The following is a 24,377-nucleotide window of genomic DNA, read 5'->3' on the forward strand; positions in this document are numbered from 1 at the left end:
CATAAGCTTTTGTGGGTATCTGAAGAAACCCACGAAAGCTTATGCCTAAATAAATCTGTTAGTCTTTAAGGTGCCACCGGACTCCTCGTTGTTTTTGTGGATACAGTCTAATACGGCTACCCCGCTGATACTTGGCACTGACAGTGTAGTTACTCTGGACGTTCTCTTGGTTCAAGCTTTGATCACTATGACACCAAAGTCATCATCTGACACTTGTTTGAGAAGCAAGAAGGTAAGTATTTCATACGCAGTTACTCAATGGGGAGCGGCATCATGAGATTGATATAGAGTGTAAAATTAACAATCCAGAAGGCAGAGAGAAAAATCCCAGAGTCTCTGGAGCAGGATGTGAGAATCCAACATGCCTCATCCCAATGTTTAAAAAAAAAAAAAATTACAGCACATACCTAGCCCTGGCATCTGAATGCATGTTAGGACATGGAGCAAGAAAAGGACAGACTATTGCCTGAGCTGAGTGCCATCCTCTTTTCAACCCAAAGAAGGAAGTGCACATCTTTTGGAACTGGTAATAAGATATAGAGTCTTTCATATCTGGGTTGTGGGCTCAAATCTGGCCGGGTAGTGACCGTAACTCATTGTCTTGGCTAAGTAAGTTGGTGCGGCTCAGAGCACGGACAAGGGTCCCCATCATAAACGTCTCCCTGGGCCCTCCCCTATTTAGTTTGCAGTTTGTTAATGCTTTACCCAGTTGAGAATACAGTAAATTCACACATGTGCAAAGGGCCAGCAAGAGGCCTATGCACCACTAAGGTCCCACTTCTGGATGTCTTAAGCAGGAACTGAAGAGTGATGCACAGGCTTCATGAGAGCCCTATGCACAGGGGTGAATTACCCCTAGATGGAATTCATTTTCCTCTACTGGGGTCAAACCAGCCAGCACTAAATTCAACTGAACAAAAATAGAAAACAAGCTGATTGTGACACAAACCATCAAATGTCAGGAGAGACGTGCTGCCACATCAAGACTAAACGAGTGCAGAGGACTTACCTGTGTTGTTCCACCGTCTCGTTGTCCGGCAGTTCTGCGCCACAAACACTGCACTGTTCACCAATGGCTCGGTTTTCAGTTTTCATGCCAGCTGCCAATTCACCCAGCTTACTGAACAGCTCCCTTTGAATAAAGCCTTGAGGCAGAAGCCCCCCGTAAGCGCTGAAGTCCATGGACACGGCAAGAGCTGGCTGCATGTGAAGAGCCGATGTCATGGAGGATGGCATGCTGAGCATCGAGTCAGTTTTGTGATTTGGTAGCACTGAATATATACTCAGGTGTTTCTCGCTTTGAGAAATCGAGTGCTCCGGTCCGACTGGCACTCCTTGGCCCAACTCGAGGGGCTGCTCTGCATTCTCATCCCGGGCATAATGAAGTTCACGGGCACTTGTGATAACACTGCTACGCGTGGGAGTACCAGGGCCTTCCTTGCTTTTGTCATCCGACTTGTCCCCTCCAGAAGTGCTGGACTCTGCCGTCCTTGGGCTTTCGTGGCTAGACGCCTCCTCCACTTGCATCACTTCTGTTTTTACTTCGGAGAGACTGGGGTGGCGGCTGCTCGTGGAATGCAAGTCCTCGGAGGCGTTCTGCTGTAGAGCTCCTTGCAATAATGACTGCCCAATGGTCATCAAACTATCCACTGCAGCCTTCGTGGGGCTCATCGCGGAGAGTCCAAATGAAGTCGAGACAGATGGGCTCTGCTCCACCATTGCCCCCGTTAAACTCTGACTGGCCATGCTGGCATAACTACTCTCTTCACTGGAATGCTTGGAGATGAACAGGTTTTTGATGTACCTAGATTTCCTATCCTCCTCCTCTTCAGTGCCACCATCTGTCATGTTGACTTCTGTATCATTCTCCTCAGACGCCTGAATGGTCTCCAGGATCTTCAGACACTGTTCTTCCAGATATTCTATTTCTAGGATCTCGGCTGCGTAAAGAAGATCATCCAAGTCTTCAACTTTAGCCTGGAGGGTGGCCGTGTAAGCGTATTCCAATATCTGCTGAAAAGTCTTTGGTGAAAGAAAGTCCAGGGTATAATGCTGACTGTTGCGGTGGAACAGGATTTCAAACATTTTACTAGTGCAAGCCAACACTGTCCTGTGAGCATGGAATTCCTGATTGTCCACCATGATGACCACATCACACAGAGTCCCTGCAAGGCGCATTTGGTTGGCTTTCTGCAGGAGCCCTGTGGGGTGGCTGGGGTTCTGGAGCTGTATCAGACCCATTTTAGTCAAATCCATAGTGAGCCTGAGATTTAGTCATTAGGGTGTCTTTCTTTGCTCAATCCGGGACTAGCTTTAGGTGCCCGTTGTCTGTGAAAACAAAATAGAGGAGGGGGGAAATAAAAGGGGAAAAGAACTTTTAGTTTAGGATTTTGGCAGCAAGTTGCATACAAAGTTTCTACAGCTAAGTTTTGGAGCCTGGAAATTGTGGAAGCTCCAAAAACATCATAAACCAACTTCCCGTTACAAGGGCTGAAAGGCACAGAGGGGACATGGGGAGGGTTGCTGGGTTCCAAGCTGCAGCACTCATTGGCCTTGCACAGTCCAGCTCGCCTGGCTGATAAACCAGGTCACCCTCCAGGCACCTTTGTGACATGGAGACAATGAAACCTGAGGGAATGGAGGGGGACCTCTTGTTGTTGGAAGCTGAAGGGGGGGTGTCCAGGCTTCTCCCCTGCCCCCCCAAAAATCACAGCCACCCTCCTTAAACCGGCAAACCTTGTTGCGTCTGCTACCACCCCACTGCCTGTCAGACACACCATGGGAAGCCCCAACCCCCGCAACAGAGTCCTACCCACACCTGGTACCCCAGGGGCCTCTCCCCTAAATACACGCACGCCCTCCACACAAGGGGCCACCCCGCTGCCCCCTCGTACCCCAGGGGAAGGGGGGGTCTGTGCTCCTCTGGGCCCCACCCCGCTGCCCCCTCGTACCCCCGGGAAAGGGGGGGGCTGTGCTCCTCTGGGCCCCACCCCGCTGCCCCCTCGTGTCCCCGCGGAAGGGGGGGGTCTGTGCCCTGGGGACTCGCTTCCTCTCCCACCCTACCGGCTCACCCCCTCCCCACGCACGCTTGGTGCCCGGCCCCCTAGCGGGCGTGAAGCAAGAGGGGTCCCGCCGGGCGGACACCCCACCCCGCCCCAGGACCCCGGGCCAGGGCAGCCGGCCCCGCTGCCCCAGTCCGCCACAGGGCCGCTCCTACCCCCTTTGTCCCCGGGCAAACTCCGCGGGCAGCGAGCGGGGACGGGGGAGCGGCTCCAGGGGGATCCCGAGGCACCCCTCAGATCGGCGCCCTCCTGGAGACTCCCCTCCTCCGGGCCTGACCCCCCCCCAACCCAGCTCCAGAGACACCCCCAGGCTCAGCCTTCGAGCGAGACCCCCAAACCCTCCAAAGGGGGCTCCAAACCCTCCAAAGGGGGCTCCAAGCCCCGGCTCCCACCCCCGCCCCCAAACCCAGCCTCGGGGGCTCCGACCTGGGGGCCCCAGCTGCCCCCCGCACCTTGCCGCGGGCAGAAACATGCTGGATCGGGGCAGGGATGGGGAAGCCCCGGGGAAAGCAGCGAAGCTTCGCCCCCAACCCGGCGCTAAAGCTGGGGCTTCTGCATCAGAGCCGCCGCTGTCCGCCTTCCCTTAGCCCTGGGGAGAGGCACCTCGCCCGAGAACAAAGCTGCCAGGGGCGAGCTGGAAGGGTTAATGAGTGAACTATTAAAATCCTTTATCAGCTCCGGACTGGGGCTTGTTAGACCAAGTTTCAGCCGCGTGTGTCCCTCCTTCCCCCTCCCCCGCCGCAAGCAGCCCCCCAGCCCCCCCAAGATAACACCTACCCCCTCCGGGACCCACACATCCACCAACACAAATCACGGGGAAACCAGCAGCATCTGTTTTAGTTATTGGGCAGAGGAGGGAGCCCAGCTCCGCACTTTGGAGCCAATGAAAATCACAGCTTCTATCGCACAAGATAATCACCAGTCCCCGTCCCCCCCGCCCTGCTCGGGTCGCTTTCAACAAACTTCAACCACCACAATCCAAGAAAGACATAAAAATAACCCAAACAGCGTTTGAAATCCACCCTCACCCCGAACCCACCGCCTGCGCTGACTGGTTAAACCGGGGGACAAGCGCCCACTTCCTCGCGCAGAGGGAGCAAGGGGAAAATGGGAAGATGGGATGCAAAATATTGTAATTCTCGCAAAAGTTGCTTGCACACTCACACGACTCTCTGGGGGTGGCGGGTGAGGGTATTTGTCTCAACTAAACGGCACTTGGCCAGATATAACCAAGCTCAAATGCAGACCAGCCTGAATTACATGTAGCAACCCCACCATGGACTGAGCCCCGTCCGTGGAGCTGTCACGTAGGGCCGGGGAGGAAAGCGAGCTCTAGTGTGGGATGTAACCGTGAGCTGAGAGGTGAAAACAATATTCCAGCTTGGCTGTTTATCCTGCTCGCTCCCAACTTGGCCAGCGACCGCCAGGGATAGAGATTTGCACCCGGCGAAGGAAGTTTTGAGCTGGACAATTAAAAGGCAGACCCCGCTGTATTTGCAAGGCATCCAAGATTCATCAGGTGCAAAGGCTGGAACCAACCCAGCCGGGGGGGGGGTTATTTTTAGACCGCACAAAGGCGTTTGCATTACAACACCGGGCACCAAACATTTTTTTTTTTTAAATTGCCTCTTTCCAAGCAAGGAAGGCTGAAGGGAGAGAAAAGCGAAGGGGCCGGCTCGATCCCAACCTTCCCGAGACGCTAATTGCAAAACTAAAATGAAAAGAAGAAGAAGAAGAAAAAGAGGAAAATCGCTTCCCCAACCCTCCCGTTAACCCTCCCCAGCCCAGAAGCGAGCTTTTTCGCTCTGAAACCATCACAGGGCTCCACCTCCCCACGCACCAAAGAAATAAGGAGGGGAAGTCACATTTCTCTCCCGCGAGCCCTTCAGAATACATATTAGCCAGAACATCACAACAATTGCTTCTCATCTGCCTGCCAGCTCCCCCCCCACCCCGAGCCCAAAGCGTCCCCAGTCCTCCCTCTCCCATTGCAAGCACCCCCTCCCTCAATGTCCAGTTGCCCGTCACCCCCCAGTTTCCCCAAGGGGGAGCCGGCGAGGTGCAGAACTGACAGGCAAGACCCTTGATCTCCTTGCATCTCTCTCCCCGTGCATCCATTCCCGAGCAAACACGAACACCCCTCCCCGCGCCCCCTGCTCGCCAGAGCCCCCCAGCCAGTTGCTGAAAGCCGCCCCTGGGCACTCACTGTCTGGGGCATGGCAGGAGGCTCCCAGCCGCCGGTGGATACACCGGCCGGGCTTGGCGGGGGAACTGTTGCTTGTTATTAAAGCCGCCGCAGCATAATCCGGCAGTTCGCAGTACCCGCTCTCACCCTCTCCAACTCCTCTCTGCTTTAAGGTTAGCAAATCAACACCGCGCTGACTGACGTGCCGGCTTGCGCCCCGCGTCAGGGCCGCTCCCACCCCAGCGAAGCCCGGCCCGGGCACCATCTTTACTGCTGGCACGGGGCTCGTGCCCACACCGCTGCCCCCCACCCGGCTCCCGCCCCCCACCCATGGGCGCAGCGCCTTGCAGCCAGAGCGGCCCCCCGCACGCACCTCGGAGCCAAACTGACCCCCGAGCGGCTGAGGTCTCTGCTGGGAGCCTCCACCCGGCCAGGGGGGCTGGGGGAGAGCCTGGAGGGGAAAACTTGCCGGACACCCACCCTGGGGGCGCTCCGCATGGCTGGGAAATGTCCAGGGGCCCAGGTGTGAGGCTGGGCCTCTGCCAGGGAAGCTGCTCCAAGGAGTGAAACTTTCCCCTGCCTGGGCTTCCTCTCGGGGAGCTGGAGTTGGAACAGAAGCGGGTGCCTGCCCTCCTCCCATTTCTGCAACACTGCGGGGTTGGGGGGGTTCCCCCCCTAACCTAGTCATACTTGAGGGACTACTTCGGAAAGGACGAGATGAAATAGTGACTAGCCCTTGCCCCCCAAATCCCACACGCCCCCCCCATTCAAACTTGATCTCCTCGGTTAGCAGGGCTGATTGGGCGGGGGGGGGGTTGATTTTCGGGTCTCTCTGCAGCCCTGTGTTAGGATTTAGTCCGCGAATCGTGCAATGCAGCTGTTGGTTTCCAAGGAGGGAGCGGACTGTTCTCAGCCGGATTGCGGAGACAGGACACGCCGGGTTTACACTATTCTGTGCGTTAACTACGCCTTGCAGGGTGAAGGAGAAGCATTTTGTGAGGCTGGGCTGGGCACCCGTTCCCCATACTGAGGCGAAAGGCGAAGGAAACCGGGCTCAGAGTGGGACGCCACAGAAAGCTCCGGGTCCTTTCCCTCGGGAATCGCACCGGGGCGATCCGTGTGGAAGGACCAAGCCAGAGCTCTGTGCCAGCCGGATTAGGCTCCGGATTAGGCTCCGGATTAGGAGAACGCAGATGGGAACCGCTTCCCCTGAGCATCCCTCCTTCGCCAGTCCCTTGAACCGCCCCTCCCAAGCCAGCCGCGTCTCCTGACAGCTTGTCCTGCCCGGAGCTGGGGAGATGCAAGCGGGGCGGGGGGGTGTCGCTTCTCGGTTTGCTCCGCCAGACAGATCGGTCCCCAAGTCCTGGGCAGAGGCGTGCCAGCCCGCGGGAGATGCTGGCAGCGATGGGGGGGGGGGAAGCCCTTGGCTCGGCTCCTGCCCCATCCCGAAGGAAGTTACCGAAAAGTTGCATGGGGGGAGGGAGGAAGGGAGCGCGGGTTCGCTCCTGCTGCCTGGCTTGGGAGATCGGCAGGAGGGGATGGGGAGGGAAGGGGGAAGCGGATCCCGAGGGCTGCTGGACAGCGCTTGGCTCCGTTGGCCTCTGCCAACAACAAACATGGAGGAGCAGGAGGCTGCCTTTGGGAATCAATGAACCGGAGCCAATGCCGCCAATCCGGCTTTAGAGCAGCTCCGAGGGCGCACCTGCTGCACCCCCCCCCCGACAGCGCCTGTGCTGGGGCAGCGAGGGGGGGGTGTCACGGAGCAGCGTGTGGACAGGTGCCCTGCGGAGCGGGGCGCTCCCAGAACCAGTGTCTCCCGAGCGGTGGATGGGGCAGGCAGGATGGCTTCAGGACAAGGTGCACAGACGCGAGACAGACCCGTCCACACACCCCCCAGCGCGTGGCACGAAACGTGGCTCGGAGGCCGGGCTCTGGCGGGGTGGTTTGACACACCAGAGCCCCGCACTCGCTCCCTTTTAATCCTGCCACTGGGGTAGGTCACCCGACGGCGGCTGGATTTTGATCCCTGGCCGCAAACGCAGCTCCTAGGTTGGACACCTGCCGCACTGTCTCCTCTCCCCCCGCACGCCTGGCAGCCAACTCCTCCCTGCTCCTCGCATCCTGCTCCACCTCGCCGCCGCCCAGCAGCGGAAACCAAGCTACAGGGCTTTGCAGATCAACTCCCGACGCCTCGTTAAGTGCGTGAGCCAAGAAGCCATAACACAATCGTAAAGAGCCGGGTTTAAATTAATCCGCGTCTTAATTAATGCACCCCATGCAAGGCATTGAGTAGTATCAACTTTAATGCACAGGATGCGAGGTTGCGTTTTCTCTTTCACACACACACACGCACACACCCCTACCTCCGCACCTACTAACACACCCGAAAGCTGGGGATGCGGTGGGAGCAGCAGCGACAGGGTTAAAACCCCAGCGTGTTAATAATGAAATCATTAAATCGAAAAGCTGCCTAACAAGCAGGCGGATATAATTGACTGCGCCACAGACAAGTTAAAAAAGATACATTTTAAACTTGTTGAACTTCTAATGTGACAACTGCATTGAGGCGAACGATAAGGCTGTCTGTCATTCAGTCCTCTGCAGCTTGCCTTGCCTCGCAATGACTTTAACTCGCTGCAGACTCACCCTAGGAGGGAGCCTATCTTCCCAAACGGAGAAATACACAATTAACCGCCGATCCTAATCTTCAATTAATCCTCAAATCAGAGAAGGCCACTTGAAACAATAGAAAGCCAGAACAGTCCCCAAGATTCCTTATACAAGCAATCTCCCTTGCTCTGCGCTTTGAAAGCCCAGCCCCTTGCTAGTAAGTGGTAAAGGGAGACTGAAGCCTGAATTTGAGAGAAGGAGAAGGTAACAAAGACAAACCCATGGGCTTGGTGCCAAATTTTGTCTGGAAACTGTTTCTGTTAGAGTTTAATGTCGGCTTGATAAGGGTTATTTTGCCCGGATAAAAACACTACCCCCAAACAAGCACCGTTTAGAGGAAGGGCAGGTTCTTGTGACATAAGAATAGCAGTAAAGTAGTCCTGTGGCACCTTCTAAACTAACAGACGTATTGGAGCATAAGCTTTGGTGGGTGAAGTCTGGAGCAAAGATTTACTACCGCAGCCTCTAAAAAAAGAAAGGATTTAAAAAAAGCGAGAGAGATGGACAGACTCCGGGTTACTCCAAACTTCCTGTTTACAAAGCTACTCTTGGAGTGGAGATACTGGAATGGTGCAATTCATAAACTCCAAGTCTCCCACCTACTTCGGTGCCAAAGTTCAACACATCTTAAAAGCCAGGTCTCCTTATCTAACAGGGGAGAGTGAATGAAATAAAAGAGATAAGTTAGGTTTCCAGGGGACATCAAAATATTAATCTGTAATGGGAATGCTATAAAGACTTTTCCTTCTCCCTTTGTATGGTGCAAATAGTGTAGGACCCAATATTGTCAGCTAAAATAGCAAATAAGAATGGTATTAGTACGAAGATACCCTGAGGGGTAAAGCAGTGTGAATGTAATCTAAAGAGAATGTTATAGGGAAGTGTGTTTATAATTATAATGGGATTTGATGTATTTTGGGGCCAGATGATAGCAGTCATTTAACAAGAACAGCCTAATAACAGAGGCCCCATAATGAAGGATACAGCGCGGAGGGTTATTAGATAAGTATTACAGTGTGGCATTCACAGTAGCATAGTTAAAGATAAGGCATCAACTAAACCCCTGAAAAAAATGGGGTTATAACTCTGCCACTTTAATTGGCAGCAAGCTGAAATTTGGCATGCAGGCTGTCAGCGCAGATACATATTTCCCCCTTTTAAATTGCTTAAATCCGTAGAGCTGTTGTGTGTTTTTGTCTTGCTTTGTTTTTTTAATAAAAAGTGAACTAGAAGAAAATACTGTGGCGGGAGGGGGAGTGTTTCAGGTGTTTGTTTATCCTGCTCTAACTTTTAAGAGGCTTGATTTCAGAACTGAAATTTTGCAGACAGCTAGGGGTACATTTTTAGTGTAGCTTGCATGAAATTAAGCTGCATGAGTCCCATTAGCAATAATGGAACTCCCAAGGCTAAATTCTCAGGCAGCACGCTGAAGATTAACCCCCCACCCTCAGTCCTTTCTGGGAATTGGTGCATTTCACTTTTCTTTAAAAAAAATAAAATAAAGTAAAAGCTATTGAGCTGTTTAACTTTAAGAGACTTAATTCCTATTGCTATTTTTCAAAAAGATATTGGATTGATGACCCTAAAACTGAAGTCCTCATTCATCCACAGAATTGGTATAGCTTAGGCAACAGTGCACTTAAATACTCCCGCAGTTTCAAACTGTGCCTTAATAGTTATATTATAGTGGCTCTCAGAGTCCCCAGTCAGAATCAAGCCCCTATTGCGCTATGTGCTGTACAAATACAAATTAAAACACAGTCCTTGCTCCAAAGCTCTGATCCTGCAAACACATATGCACATGCATAAACTTCACTCACCTGACTAGTTCCCCTTAACTGCAATAGGACGAGTTATGTCCAGTGGGCAGGGGACTGGACTCGATGACCTCTCGAGGTCCCTTCCAGTCCTAGAATCTATGAATCTATGAATCTATGTAACAAAAACGAGGAGTCTGGTAGCACCTTAAAGACTAACAGATTTATTTGGGCATAAGCTTTTGTGAGTAAAAAACCCACTTCTTCAGACTAACACGGCTACCCCCTGATACTTGAGTTGTGTAATGTTACTCATCGCATTCTTATTTTCATCATTTGAATTGCACAGTAGAGCCTAGGAACCCCAGTCAGACTAAGACCCCATGGTGCTAGGCACTGTATAAACACACAACACGATGGTACCTGACCAAGAACATACAATCAAATAAGTAATTGTTAGATCTTTCCCTAAGAAGTTAGCTTGCATATTCCCTGGGAGGGGCCTTCTCACCTAGGGGTGAGAAGGGAGTTCTGACTACATGGTCTATTCAGTCCCAACTTTCTTTGCTGAGGCTGTTAATAAAGGTACAAAATATGTGGATGATTTCTATGGTGGGGGATACCTTTCCCATAGGAACCTGACTGAGACCCTCTTTCCACATGGACTCCAAACAAGCTCAAAGTCTAAAATCACCTCCCATGGCACACACTTCTTCCCCTTGTTACATTGTGGACACCGTACATGGATGCACTTCAAGACACTTTATTTTCTCAGAGAAGTTTTCAGTTTTGTCTGTCTTTTGCAGATAAAAGGCATCAACAGATAGAGCAGGATAGAAAATTCGAGTGAAACTTATTTTCCCATCAGAATGTGTCGAAATGAAAGCATTTCATGGAGACAATTTGATTCTGACAAAGTTCCATTGGAACCCTTCCTAGTTTCATGCCAGGCTGCTGAGAAGCCATGTGGATGAACTCTCTGGTGGACTGCCTTGGAGCTGGGAATCCCAGGACTTTCTCTGTGAGGGGATGGCACCATGGACCCTGAATCTCACATTTTTGCTTTCATTCCAAATAGGAAAAAAAAACAATTTTCAAAATGTCTCCCCCACTCCCCCAAAACTAGAACAATCTCTCTCTTCACAGCTCTGGTTAGGAGACCTTGGTTGTGCCACTGGCATTAGGAAAGTCGCTTCACCTTCCTTTCCCCTCCTTTTGTCTTGTGTACCTAAACTGCAAACTCTTTGGGGCACTGTTTGTCTCTTACCATATCTGTGTCAGCAGCTAGCACAATGGGGCCCTGATCTTTAGTGGGGCCTCTAGACCCCACTGGAATACAGACAACATGTCACGTCTGTGTATTACATTCTTTTGCAGGCTCCATTCAACTGAAATGTGATTTCCACAGTTGCCACATCTGAAGAGGTCTTTGGAATTGGCAAGCTCAGCGGCAGAGTCCGATCCTGTTCCAAACCTTGCACTCTCTCAGATCCACATCTGTCATCTCTGCCTGTCTCTCCACACTCCCTCTTCTAAGGTCCATCCACCCACAACCCTCACCCTAGCCGTTCCCCCCTTCTGCCCCCCCCCCACTGCCATGAACCATTGCAGTAAGGGTTACTGTATTTCACTGCACATATTTTGGTCACTGGGTGTATACATATGATGTAAAGAAGTCACTTATTGCTTGAAGCCATGGACCGTAGTAAAAATTTGAACCAATATTTACCATTACATTAGCTTTGTTGTAACAGCCTGGTCAAGAACATCTGTTGCTTGACAATAGCAGGAACAAGTGAGTCCTCCTCAGAAAACACTCACGCCACTAGGAAGTCTGCCTCTCTACTTCCTTCATGTATATCCTCCTCACACACATACACTGAGTTCAGACACTATCAGTGACCATAAAGGAAGTGAAAGGCAGAGCAATGATGAGAGGTATGAAATAGGAAGATGAAAAAAAAAAAACCACCTTGCTTGTGACCTTCTAAATGTCAGTCCCTTGTCTTTCAGTGAGACCATATATACAGTACGCACAGGAAATGTTAAGAGCAGCTTCAGCTATGAGCAACCCTCCCCCTGCCTCCTACCTCCTGTCTTCTTGATTTAGATAAAATAAAACTTTGTTTTCTCCTCCAAATCAAGTCAAATACAAGACTTGGAAGTTCTGACACCATAAGCAAAAGAGACCATCTACCTGGTAGTTGGGTGCCTCGAGACCAACAGAAAAATGGAGTGTAAGTGAGATTCCAATAGGTTCATCTTTTTACTTGTGTAGTGTCATATAGAAGCAAATAGAGACACACCAGTATGCTCTGAGTGCTTTTGTAACAGCAGAGCTCCCACAACCTGCTCCGTGCAAAGTTTTCCTGCACTAAACTAAACTCCAGCAGTCCTGGGGTTCTCTTGTTACAATACAGAAGTCTTAAAGGGACAGTTCATCACAGCTTGCTACAGTAAGACCTAGCCAGGTAGGATTGGAGAAACTGAAGATCTACTTAAAACTCTCGTCCATCACTCACATCAGCTCAGTCAGAGGTATGGGGAAAAGGAGACGATCCCAAACATCTCAGCTGGATTGAATCCAGCAACGGTAACCTGTGCCTGCACCTGACAATAATGTGTTTCCACCTGTTGTGGCTAAGCCATATACAAGACCAACGGGCCCTGCAAATATCATCTCAATCCCCCAGTCTTTAATTATCAGTCACAGAGATGCTAGATATTATAGCAAAATGGGTACCAATTTAAGAGCTTAGTCATCAGGCTTTGGGGCTGCCTACCCACAAAGCAAGGGCTATCCTTGGGTTTTGGGACTCCCTCTGCAAAGGAGTTATCCCCTACATTCCACGAGTTGCCTTTTTTCCCTTCTACTGTGCCCCACCCCTGAAAAATCCATTGCACGCTGACCCCTCACCCCATCTCCAATTTACTTATTTTTTAAAACATAATCCTCACCTTATCGAGTAACATGTTTATTAGAAAAGAACCAGCACATGAAATGAAGCTGGGCTGGGTCTGTCATGTTAAATAGTAGTCATGCCCAAGTGGCTCTCCATGTGCCATTACTCCAAGTGATTGAAGCAATTTCTTCCTCTGCCAGGAGCTTATGTTGTAAATCTCTCAACCAGGCACAAAGGCAATGATGTGCTGCCTGTTGTGATTATTATTAACCTTTACTATTAAACTTGCAAGACTTCCAGGATTTCACCAGAAGATCTTCACAGCAATGTAGCATTAAGAAAAAATTTCCACTTGCGGAAACCCAGGGAACATTTCAACACTACCTCTTGTGTTACCAGTGCAATGGAAAGCGTTATTCTCCGAGCTACATGATGACTGAAGTTGGAGGGGACATCATCAATTTGTTTAGGGGCAGCAATGCAGTAAGTATTTTATAGACACATAAAGGGAAGGTCTCTGAACTAACGGCCAACCATAGCACTCCATATATACCTGAAGGATAGAAATATCATTAGCAAGGCAAAGGGATTGTTTAGGTTGCTCCAAAAGGGGTCTAACCAGGAGTAGCAGGATGGAATGAGGAAAAGGTAAAAGAGTCCCCACAAGAGGAGATTAAATTGTGAAATAGTCTCCCAGTTAAGGAGTGGAAAAGCCACCACGCAAGATACTTGAGACTAAACTGTAAAAAGCAGGAGAGAATATTTCCAGAAGCAGGCAGCATAGTCCTGCACTTACTGGTGAATTAACTAGATGACCCAGAAGATCTTTTCCATCCCCAACTTCCCTCATTTAGCGGATAACCTTTAGATAGTGCAAAGGCCTAGAACTGAGTGTCTGACCAGTGATGGTCAACACTCATGACCAGACACAGTGGGGGGTTATGGAAATGCTGGTCTTGAAGGGTTGGAAACTCTATAGTACAACAACCCAGAAACTACAAAGGAGTGAGTCACCCGCTTCTTAAGGGGGCAAACGACAGGACTCCGGTCTGCTAAAGGGCAAAGCAAAAATCTAGAACATAGCTCACTTTAGCCAAGGTCCCCAAAGGAGCAAGTCAACCTCCAGCTTGACATTTCTATCTCCTCCTAGGTATCTTGACCTCGTTTGTTGGACTCAGTCCACAGCACCATCCTTCTCATATGAGTAGGTGGAAATAATTAATTCCCTCCCACTGGCCCAGCCCTGTTACCCTGCAAATCCGTGCACTCAGGGCAGGCAGCTATGTTCCTTCCACTAGCCAGAATTAACCACTTCTTTGCTAGCCTCCAAAAAGATTCTATGCACTGTCACATACAGTATCTTTTCTTCCAGCCCTTTGTCAGTATTATACAGACTTGCTCTACTCTGTTAAACGGCTAGTGCTTTCCACCCCAGAGGTGGCTGCATCTTAGTGGTGAGTGAAAAGATGCCTGTATATCAGTTTGTTCGACTTAAAATTGGGATGAAAGATGCTATATTGATGGAAGTTAGTAAAGCTGCTTTTTTTAAAAATATAGGGATAAGTGGCCCTGATAGGAAAAAGTTGAATCAGTTTCACTGTAAAACCTAGGCTAGATGGGGGCTGGGTGAGAGCAGGAATTCTATAAATGAGAGCCAACAGTTTGTCCCTTACAATCATGGAGGCTTTCATCTAGCATGGAGAGCTGTTCATTTGTTGCTGCTGAGGGACTATTGGGATAGTGGTTTAAAATGTTATCAGCTGTAGGGAAGGAAGAGAGGCTATTTTGAGTTAAATACTAAAATCTAAGGCTTTTGGCATCATTTTTAAATGATGGTCTAAAAATCACAAAACTATGACCAGACCTTTTTTATAATTTGCCTTTATAGTTCTAGGCCCTGATTCTGCAAACTTGTCACCAAGGGCTTAGGACTCTTACCATCACAGATGTCATAGTGTTGGTATTTGTGCCAAGTTCTTACTGCACATGTGCAAGGTTTGCTCTGAGATTTGAGCATAATTCACTGCTCCAAGTTCACATATAAAACAAGCTGACAGCTTATGAAAAGTTGATTCAACGTGTTAGACTTTGTTTTAAAAAAACAACAACTCCAAAGCTGTTTTGGAAGAAAATAAAAATTTTACAGGGACCCCGGAAGGCTGCTAAATGTGCATCTACAGAATGTTAAACTGCATGTGAAATCCATGGATTAGTCTGAGTTTCCATCTGAGCTGTTCAGATACTGGACCCAGGCAGATCATAGCTGCACGCTGGAGTTGGGGAATCATGAAGATCCCTTTAGTGTGACATTGGCTCATAATACCAGAGAGTAACAGGGAGAGAAGAGCCGCTTTTGGAGAACTGCAGGCTAGGATAAGAAGTGGTTGGTTCCCACACATTTCTGTTGGTTTCCTGCATTTCTGCAGATTATCTGTAATTACAATCCGTATTAAAATAAGTAGCACCCATTGTTACAGCAATAAAATTTTAATTGAGCTAATATAATCATGGAGGAGTTCTCCACTATTGCTCCAGGGAAAGGTGCATATTTAAGTTGAATGGATGTATACATATCTTTGTCCTTCCTCGCTGCATCCCTCTTTGGCTTTTTACTTTAACTCACTGCATCACTTTTAAAGTTAGGACCCCGTTCTGAAAAAAAAAAATTAATCACACAAAAGGAACAGGGCAACACTTGTGAGGAAAGTTATATGCATGCTTAAGTGTTTGCAGAATCAAGCTCTTACACTCCAGTTCTAAGGGTGGAGGAGGGGGACACACACTCATGTACATAAGGAGTAACTTCACACGCCTCGAGTCCAGCCGGACTCCATGCGATTATCCAGATGCAAGAGCATTTGTAGGATCGAGGCCTGTGACTCTTTGGAGTTAGGAACACAAGGACCAAGATGTTCAAAAGTGACTCATGATTTTGGGGGCTCAGTCAGGCAGAGCTAGAAGCGCCCGGATTCTCAGAAGGGAGGAGGGTCAATGCTTTCTGAAAAGTCAACCCCCCTAAGGGGTCTCAAATCAGACCCCCAAACACTAGACACCCAAACGCACTAAGCCCCAGATCTTCAAAAGGTATTTAGGTGCCTAACTCCCATTGATTTCAATAGGAATTGGGTGTCTAAATACCTTTGGGGATCTGAGCCTAGGTCACTTTTGTAAATCTCAGCTCCTTGCATCGGTGTTGCAGAAGGAGGGGAGGGGCTGCATGCGCACCAGTATTAATAAGGCAATAAAAACACATGGAAATCGAATACATTCAAAGAAGAGGTTAGAACTATCCTGGCCCTTGGAATGTCAGCTTTCAGTGATCAAATGGATCGAAAAAGCTACAAGCATGTGATAAACTAGTATTTGCATAATCATTTCTTGGGCTTGCAGATTTTGATGCCTTCTCTCCATTCCTTCCTCCTTTGTCCAGGTTATATATACCAGGAGGACTGGAAGACAATACGGCTAATTAGTAGCTTATGGCCCTAAGCCTGCAAACACTATGAGGATCATTGTGAGTTGTGACTCAGGACCATGACAGCGGAGGCCAACCTGCCCACATTCCATGACTAAATCCCCCAGCACAAAAGGGAATGTATCTACAGTGACTCAGCTAAGGAGAGCAAACTTTATAATGCTGCAAAACGGGCAGCCGGGCTTTGAACTGTCGTATTTATATTTTTCCACCAACAATCCAGGGTCTAGTTTGTAATTAAATAAAAAAAAGTCTCTGCCAAGCAGTGTATGACCTAATCATTTGTACAGTACCTATTTTTAGAATTATCCTTTGTACGCGTTCAAGATAGCTGAAGCCAGAAGCAGCAATGTGTAACTCTTGAAGTCTTAATAAGCAGGGGGGTTGCCCTGGTTTAATTTACTGTGTAATTATTTTTCCTCTTTTTCCCTTTTCTTAACCTAAAATATTTGACATCTTGCATGGGATGGGGAGGAATACGCGATTAGATTTTAAATGCCAGACCTAACTGCATGGTACAGAGGGGCTGTGCATATACTCAGTACAGCTCATCCTAAAATAACTTTTAAAGTAGAATAGAATCAATTAGGGACTCAACAAAAGAAGTTCATAGACAGCCCAGGTTTTCCCCTCAAGTGTAACTGCCCTCCAGTCATTGCGTTCATCATGTTGTAGATTGGTTTTAGGGTTTCCCCCTTTGGTTTTAAATGTCTCTTTGCAATGAATTTAGGGCTGGGGAAAAGTGGTGGTCTGACAGCTCCAGGAGACCAATGGTGACTCTTTATCCCAAACAGGTCAAGCCCAGGATTCTGACCTACCCCTCCAAGTACCAGTTCCTCATTCCCCTCCAGAATAATGAAGCCCGTCCTGAAGAGACCAACTCTGGAGGCAAAGGGGGTGTGTTCTCCCTCCTTTCAGTCTGTGGCCACAAAAGGAGACCAATAAGCAGGGAACACCTGTCCACAAGGAACCGAACTAAGGTTAACTCCTTTCAAACTGGTGACCAACCAGCTAACTATCACTGCAGGCCAAGATTTAAACGGGTCACCTATCACAGGCACTTCTCTGGCGACCTGTAACATAGTATCTGGGCACCTCCCAGCCTTCAAGGGTTAAGAGTTTCAAAAGCATCTGAGCTCCAGATCCTCATAGGTATGAAGGCTCCTAACTTCCACTGAGTTCAATGGGAGTTTAGAAGTCTCAATACTTTTGAAGATTTGAACCTTAGGCACATTTGAAAATTTTACCCCACGTGTCTTGCCCAAGGTCCCAAAGGAAAATCGGTGGAAAAGAATTGAATTCAGGGCTCTAGGCTAGCAGTCTAACCACTAAACCATCCTCCCTCCCCAAGGAAGTCAAAGTTTCTTATCTTATTTCCAACTCCCTGAGTCATCCAACCCCCTTTTCAAATATCAGCCATTCTTTTCCTCCTCACGGCCAAGAATAGTCCACGTTTGTGGAACACTTGTGTTTGTTTACTGCAGCTTCACATGCGATGCACACACAGCTGGGGAAATTTGTTCTATCAGAATGGGCTCCCATTTGCTTGATTTCTTGCAGAAGAGAACCTCTAGGTGACTGAGTCACACATAACAAAAACCTGGGCAGCATATAAAGTGTTTCGATCAGCACATGCAGCTGTGTTTTAATCAAAGAATTTTCTCCCCCCAAGATTATTCTGAAAACCTACACACAGGACACAGAACTCCAAAGCTCCAAACAGAGTCTGAATAAGAGTTTACATCCTAACATTACAGTTTGGATTCAGGGTTAGATATTAACTGATTTTATTTTCTTAATAATTGCCAGGAGATACAACAAACCCTTGGTATCTTATCTATTTAGAAATTCCTAAGTGACTGAAACCTTAGATAACATTTGTAAATCAAGACAATTTGCAAACTACCCTATTTTTTAAAGAGCTATTTATGAATCCCTTCTGAAGGCTGGAAGAAATTGGGGCATTCCAAATCAGTCACAACATATTTGTCTGTGCACTTAGTAGCAGAATTTTGCAAGTGGGTCAGCATTTGCGGTGTTGAAGGAACTTACTCCTAAAAATGCCCTTGGAAATTTGACTTTCATGCAGGAGGGAAAGTTAGTGAGTTGCATGTTTGGCATCCAAGTCAATTCAATGGTGGAATGGCTGGACTAGAGTGGGGAACGGATGGAGGGAAAACATTCTTGCAGAGCTTTCCTGGATAAGAACTAGTTTCTGAGGGCCACATTTTCAAAGACATTTAGACATCTAGTGGTGCAGATATTTCAATAGGCCTTAGGCACCTCTGTGCCTTTTTTTTTTTTTTGAGTGGGGGGGGGCATGAGGGAAATCACAAGAGGCATCTCGCTAAATTTTTAGGCCCTAAATACCTTTGAAAATCTGGGCCTCAGAAATGAGTTCTTATCCAGGAAAACTCTATGCAAGAATGTTTCCTTCCATCCATTCCCCAATCTAGTCATCCCAATATAAATCTTACCTTTGATAATCTGACCTTGAGTAGCTTGCCTGGCTCTCTGTAGCCAACCATCTTTAGTGCTGTAGATGCCCTATATGCTAATTTTGTCAGAAGCTGACCAAAACTCCACTCTCCTTCACTCATTGACAGGGCTTCTTCAATCACAGGCTCCTTGTTACAAGGGTTTTGTGACATCAAAGCCTAACCATGTAAAAGAATAGGATATAACCAGTTTAACATTAGTTCTACCCCGTGGCATGAAGGAAATGGCCCAGATGGGAAGGGAGCAACCTCTTCTTTAAAATAAAAATGGCCTCCCTTGTCCCATGTGACTAGTGATTGAGTGGGGACTCAATTTTAGGAAGCCAAACTTGAGAAACTACTAGAGACATAATGTTCAGAGGATGAGTGCCAAAAAAAAAAAAAAAAAGTTGCTAGTCACTTTTGAAAATTTAGACCAATATTTCTGATAATCATGAAACAGAGCAAGGGCAAATTATGAAGAGACTAAAAACAGACTGGGATTTAGTGAAAGGGGTCCATAGTCTCTGGAAGATTTTCCCAGCTTTAAAGCCCCACTTTAAATTAACCACCTCTCATTGGTGTGGAAAGGCTACTGCATACCATGTCATCCCAGCACATATCTGAACGTATCGAAAGAACCGTAGAATTCCAGGCGCTGGTTTGGTAAACTCTGTCCATCGACCTCTGAGGCGGAGTACAATCCAAAAGCCAAAGCTCTTTGTTAGCAGCTCCTTTAGGAACCCTGCTCATTATGAGAGCTTAGAGCAGGAGGGACAGAGCAAGGCGCGGCGAATAATTGGTTGCAGACAGGCTGCCTGCGTTGATGTGGGCAACGGAACACACAATCAGAATGAGCCTGGAGATGTGGAGAATGAGAGAGGCAGATCCAGCAAAGATCAGATGGAATCTAGCTGGGATGAATTGAGATGAGGTGGGGAGGGACAAGCAGCTCTTACATTCACAGGCCGCGAAGGAGGAAGCCAGGCAGAAGGCCTTTTATGAAGGCAGAATTGCAACCGGTATCATGAGGGACAGACTGAGCCGAGCATAAAAGGAGTTTAAAAATGACCAGCTGGGGCTGGGCTTAGAAAGCGTAACCCTGACTCCAAATCAGGTGGCAATGGGGAGCCACATGGCTCAAGGGCTTGCCAACGAGGCCAGGATCCCCGTGAATAAAAGTTTTCCACATCTGACTGGTTTCCAGTGGCCGGCGTGAAACAAGTTGGTGATTAGATTGTAAACTCTTTGGAGCAGAGGCTGTCTTTTCATGACATGTTCCAGGGCCAAGCATGAGGGGGGCCCCATCCCTGACTGGGGCCTCTAAGTACTGTCTAATTTCAGCCCAGTTCTTAATGGATAGGTATCTGCATCACAGCTGGAACCCTCGGGATAACTCGGTAGAGATGCCCAGGGATGAATAAGGCATGCATAGTGGCCCATTGGCAGGGTACTGGGGGAAGTTCTCATTACTACTGTATTTGTTTGGTAGATAAACAGAGGACTTCAGTCTCAAGGGCTGTCCAGCCAGCATCTTTCACCCCATGAAGCACATTAAAGAGTTTTAACTTTGGGGAGGGGGTGGGGACGAGGGAAAAAGAAGGCCTGACAACAGCCCTAGGGGCCTGCAAAGTCGCATGCTGAAGAATCAGCTTATAGCAAAGCTCAAGTTCAGCTACAGGTAAGAAACACTGGGGCTGATGTACCTTCAGCCCAGCTCAATGGGCACAAATAGGGCCAGATCATCAACTAGCATAAATGGACATGGCTGTATTGACGTCAGCAGTACCTACGCCATCAGCGCTAGCTCAGGCTCTGCTCTTCCGTTTCCGTCGTCTTTAAAGTGACTAAATACAAAGTCCAAGAATAAATACCTGCTTCTCCTTAGAGGGGAAGTTCACTTTATTTACTTCTTACTTAAAAAGTCACATTAAAAGGGTTCACTTTTCTCCCCCTTCTTTGGATTCCCAAGTCCTGCTCTCCTCCGCCTCAAAGCCAATAGCCTGGCTTGTGCTAGAAGCCAAATCAAGCTCAGAACAAAGAATCATGAGAAATATTTGATGCTCTCCTTGCATTCTGCAGTGAAAACTCACTCAAGACAAGCTAGGGCCCTTATCTCAGCAACTCCTGCTGACCTCTAGTGGTTGCTGACAACAACTGAGCCAGCTCATGCACTGGTAGCAAGAGCCCGGCGTGTATTTTTTGCTCTTCAGTGCATTTGTGTTCATTCCTTGGGCACCTGCAGCTTCCATCTGGATGGAGTGCAGGGGTGTGCTCACACCGAGAGGTCAGGAAATGAAAACGCACTAAACCAGCTTTAAGCCACAGCCCAGAATAATGATAATTAGTAGTGCAAGAATACACCAGTGGTTTAGTTGTTAAACATTGAAATGGGAAGGGGAAGCCACAGAAAAGTTTCAAAGTTAACCAGAGTAAATACTAGGTCATAATATATTCAGCAAATGATAACAAAAGCCCCAGAAAGAATATACACTTAAGCAGAGGAAATCCATCTAGGATAATATTCTGAAGAGCACCTAATGGGAGGTAGTGCTAAATCCCACAAAAACAATGAGGAGTCCGGTGGCACCTGAAAGATTTGCTTATGCCCAAATAAATCTGTTAGTCTTTAAGGTGCCACCGGACTCCTTGTTGTTTTTGTGGATACAGACTAACACGGCTACCCCTCTGACTCTCAAGGAGATGTGGCTCTGAAGTGCCTGAATCACTTTGGAAAACAGGGCTTAGATTCCTAAGGCTCAGCTACTCCAATGGATTTAGGTGCCCAACCCCCTTAGGTGAGTTGATTTCAATGTGAGTCAGGTACCTAAATACCTTGGAGGATCTGAGCCTTGGTGCTTTTGAAAGTTGTACCCCTACTGTTGCTTTACATGGTTACAAGAGGCCTGCCAGAAATGCTTTGTGGGGGCTGACTAATCCCCACCAATAAATACAGGACAGTTGTAGTTGGTTATACCTCTCTGGTGTCCCCTTGGAGAGAGGGTCGGTGTCACTCTTGTCTCAAAGTCCAGAGCACAGGCCTCCAGCATGGGCCGTTCAGGTAAAGTAGCTCCACGGGGCAGACTCCAGGGCCTTCAGGGAAGACAAGCAAAAGAGAAGAGAACTGGCCCCTCTCCCTTCCAAGAGTGCCTACCTGGTCCAGGCTCCCAGGCGGCTTCCCCTGGCTGGGGAGGATCAGCCTTACTTCCCTCAAAGTGCCACCTGCCCCCAGTTGAACTGGGAGGCTCCCTTGTAAGGACCCTCTCCAGGCTTGATGGGATTCACCAGGTGTGCCAGGTTGGAGCTCTTTAACCCCTTCCTGTCTGGGGTGGTGGATCTGCCCTGCCCAATAATAAATGAATTGAATAAACTCCCCTGCAGTACGGAGGTGAATCGATTGCCTGGGGTCAGCTAGCCCATGAGTGGAAGAGCCCCAGGATTAAGACTCAGTTGCCCTAACTCCCAGTAAATTCATTGTTCTGATTGGTAGACCACAGCCTTTCCCAGCACCCAGCAGTCCTTCGCTTAAGCGCATTCCTTAAAATACAGTTTTCCAGCAGGGGGCAGGAGAAGATCATTTCAGGCTTCCCTTCCTCAAGGGACCTGTATTGGGCTGACCAGCCCTTCCCTCCAAAACACTGCATTTGATTGGATCTGAGGGGGGCTGGGTTTGCAATCTGACCATCCATTCCTCTAGCCCTGGGCCTGTGCTCTTTAACACAGGGCCATATGCTACCATCAGGCATACGTGGAATGCCCTCGTGAAGTTCCCTGCACAGAGCTGGGTTGGGAAATAACCCCACAATTTCTACCTTGGTTCTTAGTCTGAGAAGTTCTAAAAGCTCCACACACTACTGACTAACAGCACTGTTTCCGTCCAGACTGGAGTCATCCTCAATGCTGCTATCTAGGAGGATTTTGGTTACAGGGCTAAATATAGATAAAGTGCCAGGTCCAGTGTAGTGACATTAATTTCTAGCCTCTACGCCCAGTTACAAAAATCCTCTTCAGCTCATCTTGAGCCTATGTGTAATGTTCCTGAAAAGTAGCTCGTGTGTGTGTATGTATTTTGTTCTTGCTTAATGGGCAGCAGGTTTAAAACAAATAAAAGGAAGTTCTTCTTCACACAGCACACAGTCAACCTGTGGAACTCCTTGCCTGAGGAGGTTGTGAAGGCTAGGACTATAAGAGGGGTTAAAAGAGAACTAGATAAATTCATGGTGGTTAAGTCCATTCATGGCTATTAGCCAGGATGGGTAAGGAATGGTGTCCCTAGCCTCTGTTTGTCAGAGGGTGATGGACGGCAGGAGAGAGATCACTTGATCATTACCTGTTCACTCCCTCTGGGACACCTGGCATTGGTCACTGTTGGAAGACAGGATACTGGGCTGGATGGACCTTTGGTCTGACACATTATGGCCATTCTTATGTTCTTATCACCGCCACCTTTTCAGTTGGTTGCTGCACCACCATGTCCTCAAGCTGCATGTGAGGTCACAAAACTGTTAATTGCTTTAGGATGCAGAAGCGGTTTCATTGCATAAAAATAGAAATTGGAAAGTCTCTCCCTCTCTGAGGTCAATGCTATAGAAAACGGAAGTTCAGCAAGGAAATAAGGCTCAGAGTTTCAACAGCGAGGGTAGTTAGCCATTGGAACAGAGTACCAAGGGATGTGGTGAATTCATCATTGCTTGGCATCTTTAAATCAAGATGGGATGTTTTTCCAAAAGATACATTCTAGTCCACCCACAAGCTGTGGGGCTGGATGCAGGAATCACTGTGTGAGGTTCTATGTTTGTGTTATGCAGGAGGTCACACTGGTCCCCTCTGACCTTAAAAATCAATGAATCTAAGAATAAACACTTGCCCATCACACCCCTTGCTCCTTTCTTTTAGCGTTTTGTGGGCTGCTTATTCTCACTCCCAGAGATACCTGATCACCCAGAATGTCCCCCTTTGTGGGCGGTGGGTAACCTTTGGTAAAGAACCAAAAAGGGAAATAAAAAGTTTCAGAAATAAGAAGTAAAGAGATCAGCAAGAAAAAGCAAAATATCCATAGGAGAGCACTGGCCTCGTCACGTCTATGGCCTGAAATATCATTTTAACAACAGGAGCCACTGCTTACACACACTTACTTATATAAGAATTAAATGGAAACATGATTGTTCCTGTTCACTGGAATAAGAGGTGAGCATGCTCTGTATATCTAAGGCTTGCCTAGAATGCTCATCACCGTATTTATTATCTAATTGCAGCATGCCTTATCTCCTTGGGCGGTGATCTAATCAGATGCAATAGCTAAACATGATTGGGGCTGGTTGCAACTTGTACAAGAGACCTCCAAATAAAACCCAGTTGCATCTGAAGAAGTGAGGTTCTTACCCACAAAAGCTTATGCTCCCAATACTTCTGTTAGTCTTAAAGGTGCCACAGGACCCTCTGTTGCTCTTTAAATAAAACCCAGGTGTCACAAGCTGGGTTGGTGAATTCAATAGAAGATCATTCTTTCTTTGAGTCACTGCTGAAACCAATGCCCCAGGCTGGTAAGGGTAGTGGGGTCCTGGGCTGCTAGATATGCCATTTTTCAGATGAAATAGGAAACTGAAGCTCTGAGTGGCTGTGGTCACGTAAAGATGCCTTCTGCAGGAATAGAGCTGTTAGCTGTAATATTCCAACTCAGGTCATGTATCTCAGAAGAAGTTTACTAGCCCCATAGTGTTCAGTCCTCTTGGATGAACAGTACTATATCCACATAAGGAGCTATTGTTAAACATTGCTGTTGGGTGCCACAATTGCTCTGTCCATGCCAGATGGCATCAGCCCTGTTCCACTTACTCACAGTAGTGCC

The 24,377-nt window shown here is 48.1% G+C and overlaps 1 protein-coding gene across 3 annotated transcripts in view; it reads right to left on the minus strand.

Annotated features, from left to right (window-relative positions):
* ZBTB16 (zinc finger and BTB domain containing 16) overlaps positions 1–5,376 on the minus strand; it is a 176,878-nt gene extending 171,502 nt beyond the window's left edge. Inside the window, exons 1-2 of one of the 3 annotated variants that reach the window (XM_026657928.2) lie at positions 5,269–5,376; positions 1,010–2,328 (exon numbers count right to left, since the gene is read on the minus strand). In XM_026657928.2, coding sequence (XP_026513713.1) covers positions 1,010–2,256 — 1,247 coding nt within the window. In that variant the 5' untranslated portion in view covers positions 2,257–2,328; positions 5,269–5,376. Of the gene's footprint in view, positions 1–1,009; positions 2,329–3,514; positions 3,566–3,839; positions 3,896–5,268 lie in introns of those variants that run through there. The other 2 variants (XM_026657929.2, XM_026657931.2) reach the window with 2 other exon arrangements.
* Positions 5,377–24,377: the final 19,001 nt, after the last annotated feature.

Source organism: Terrapene carolina, unplaced genomic scaffold, assembly GCF_002925995.2.
Source record: "Terrapene carolina triunguis isolate 2854851 unplaced genomic scaffold, T_m_triunguis-2.0 Scaffold374, whole genome shotgun sequence".
NCBI lineage: Eukaryota > Metazoa > Chordata > Testudines > Emydidae > Terrapene > Terrapene triunguis.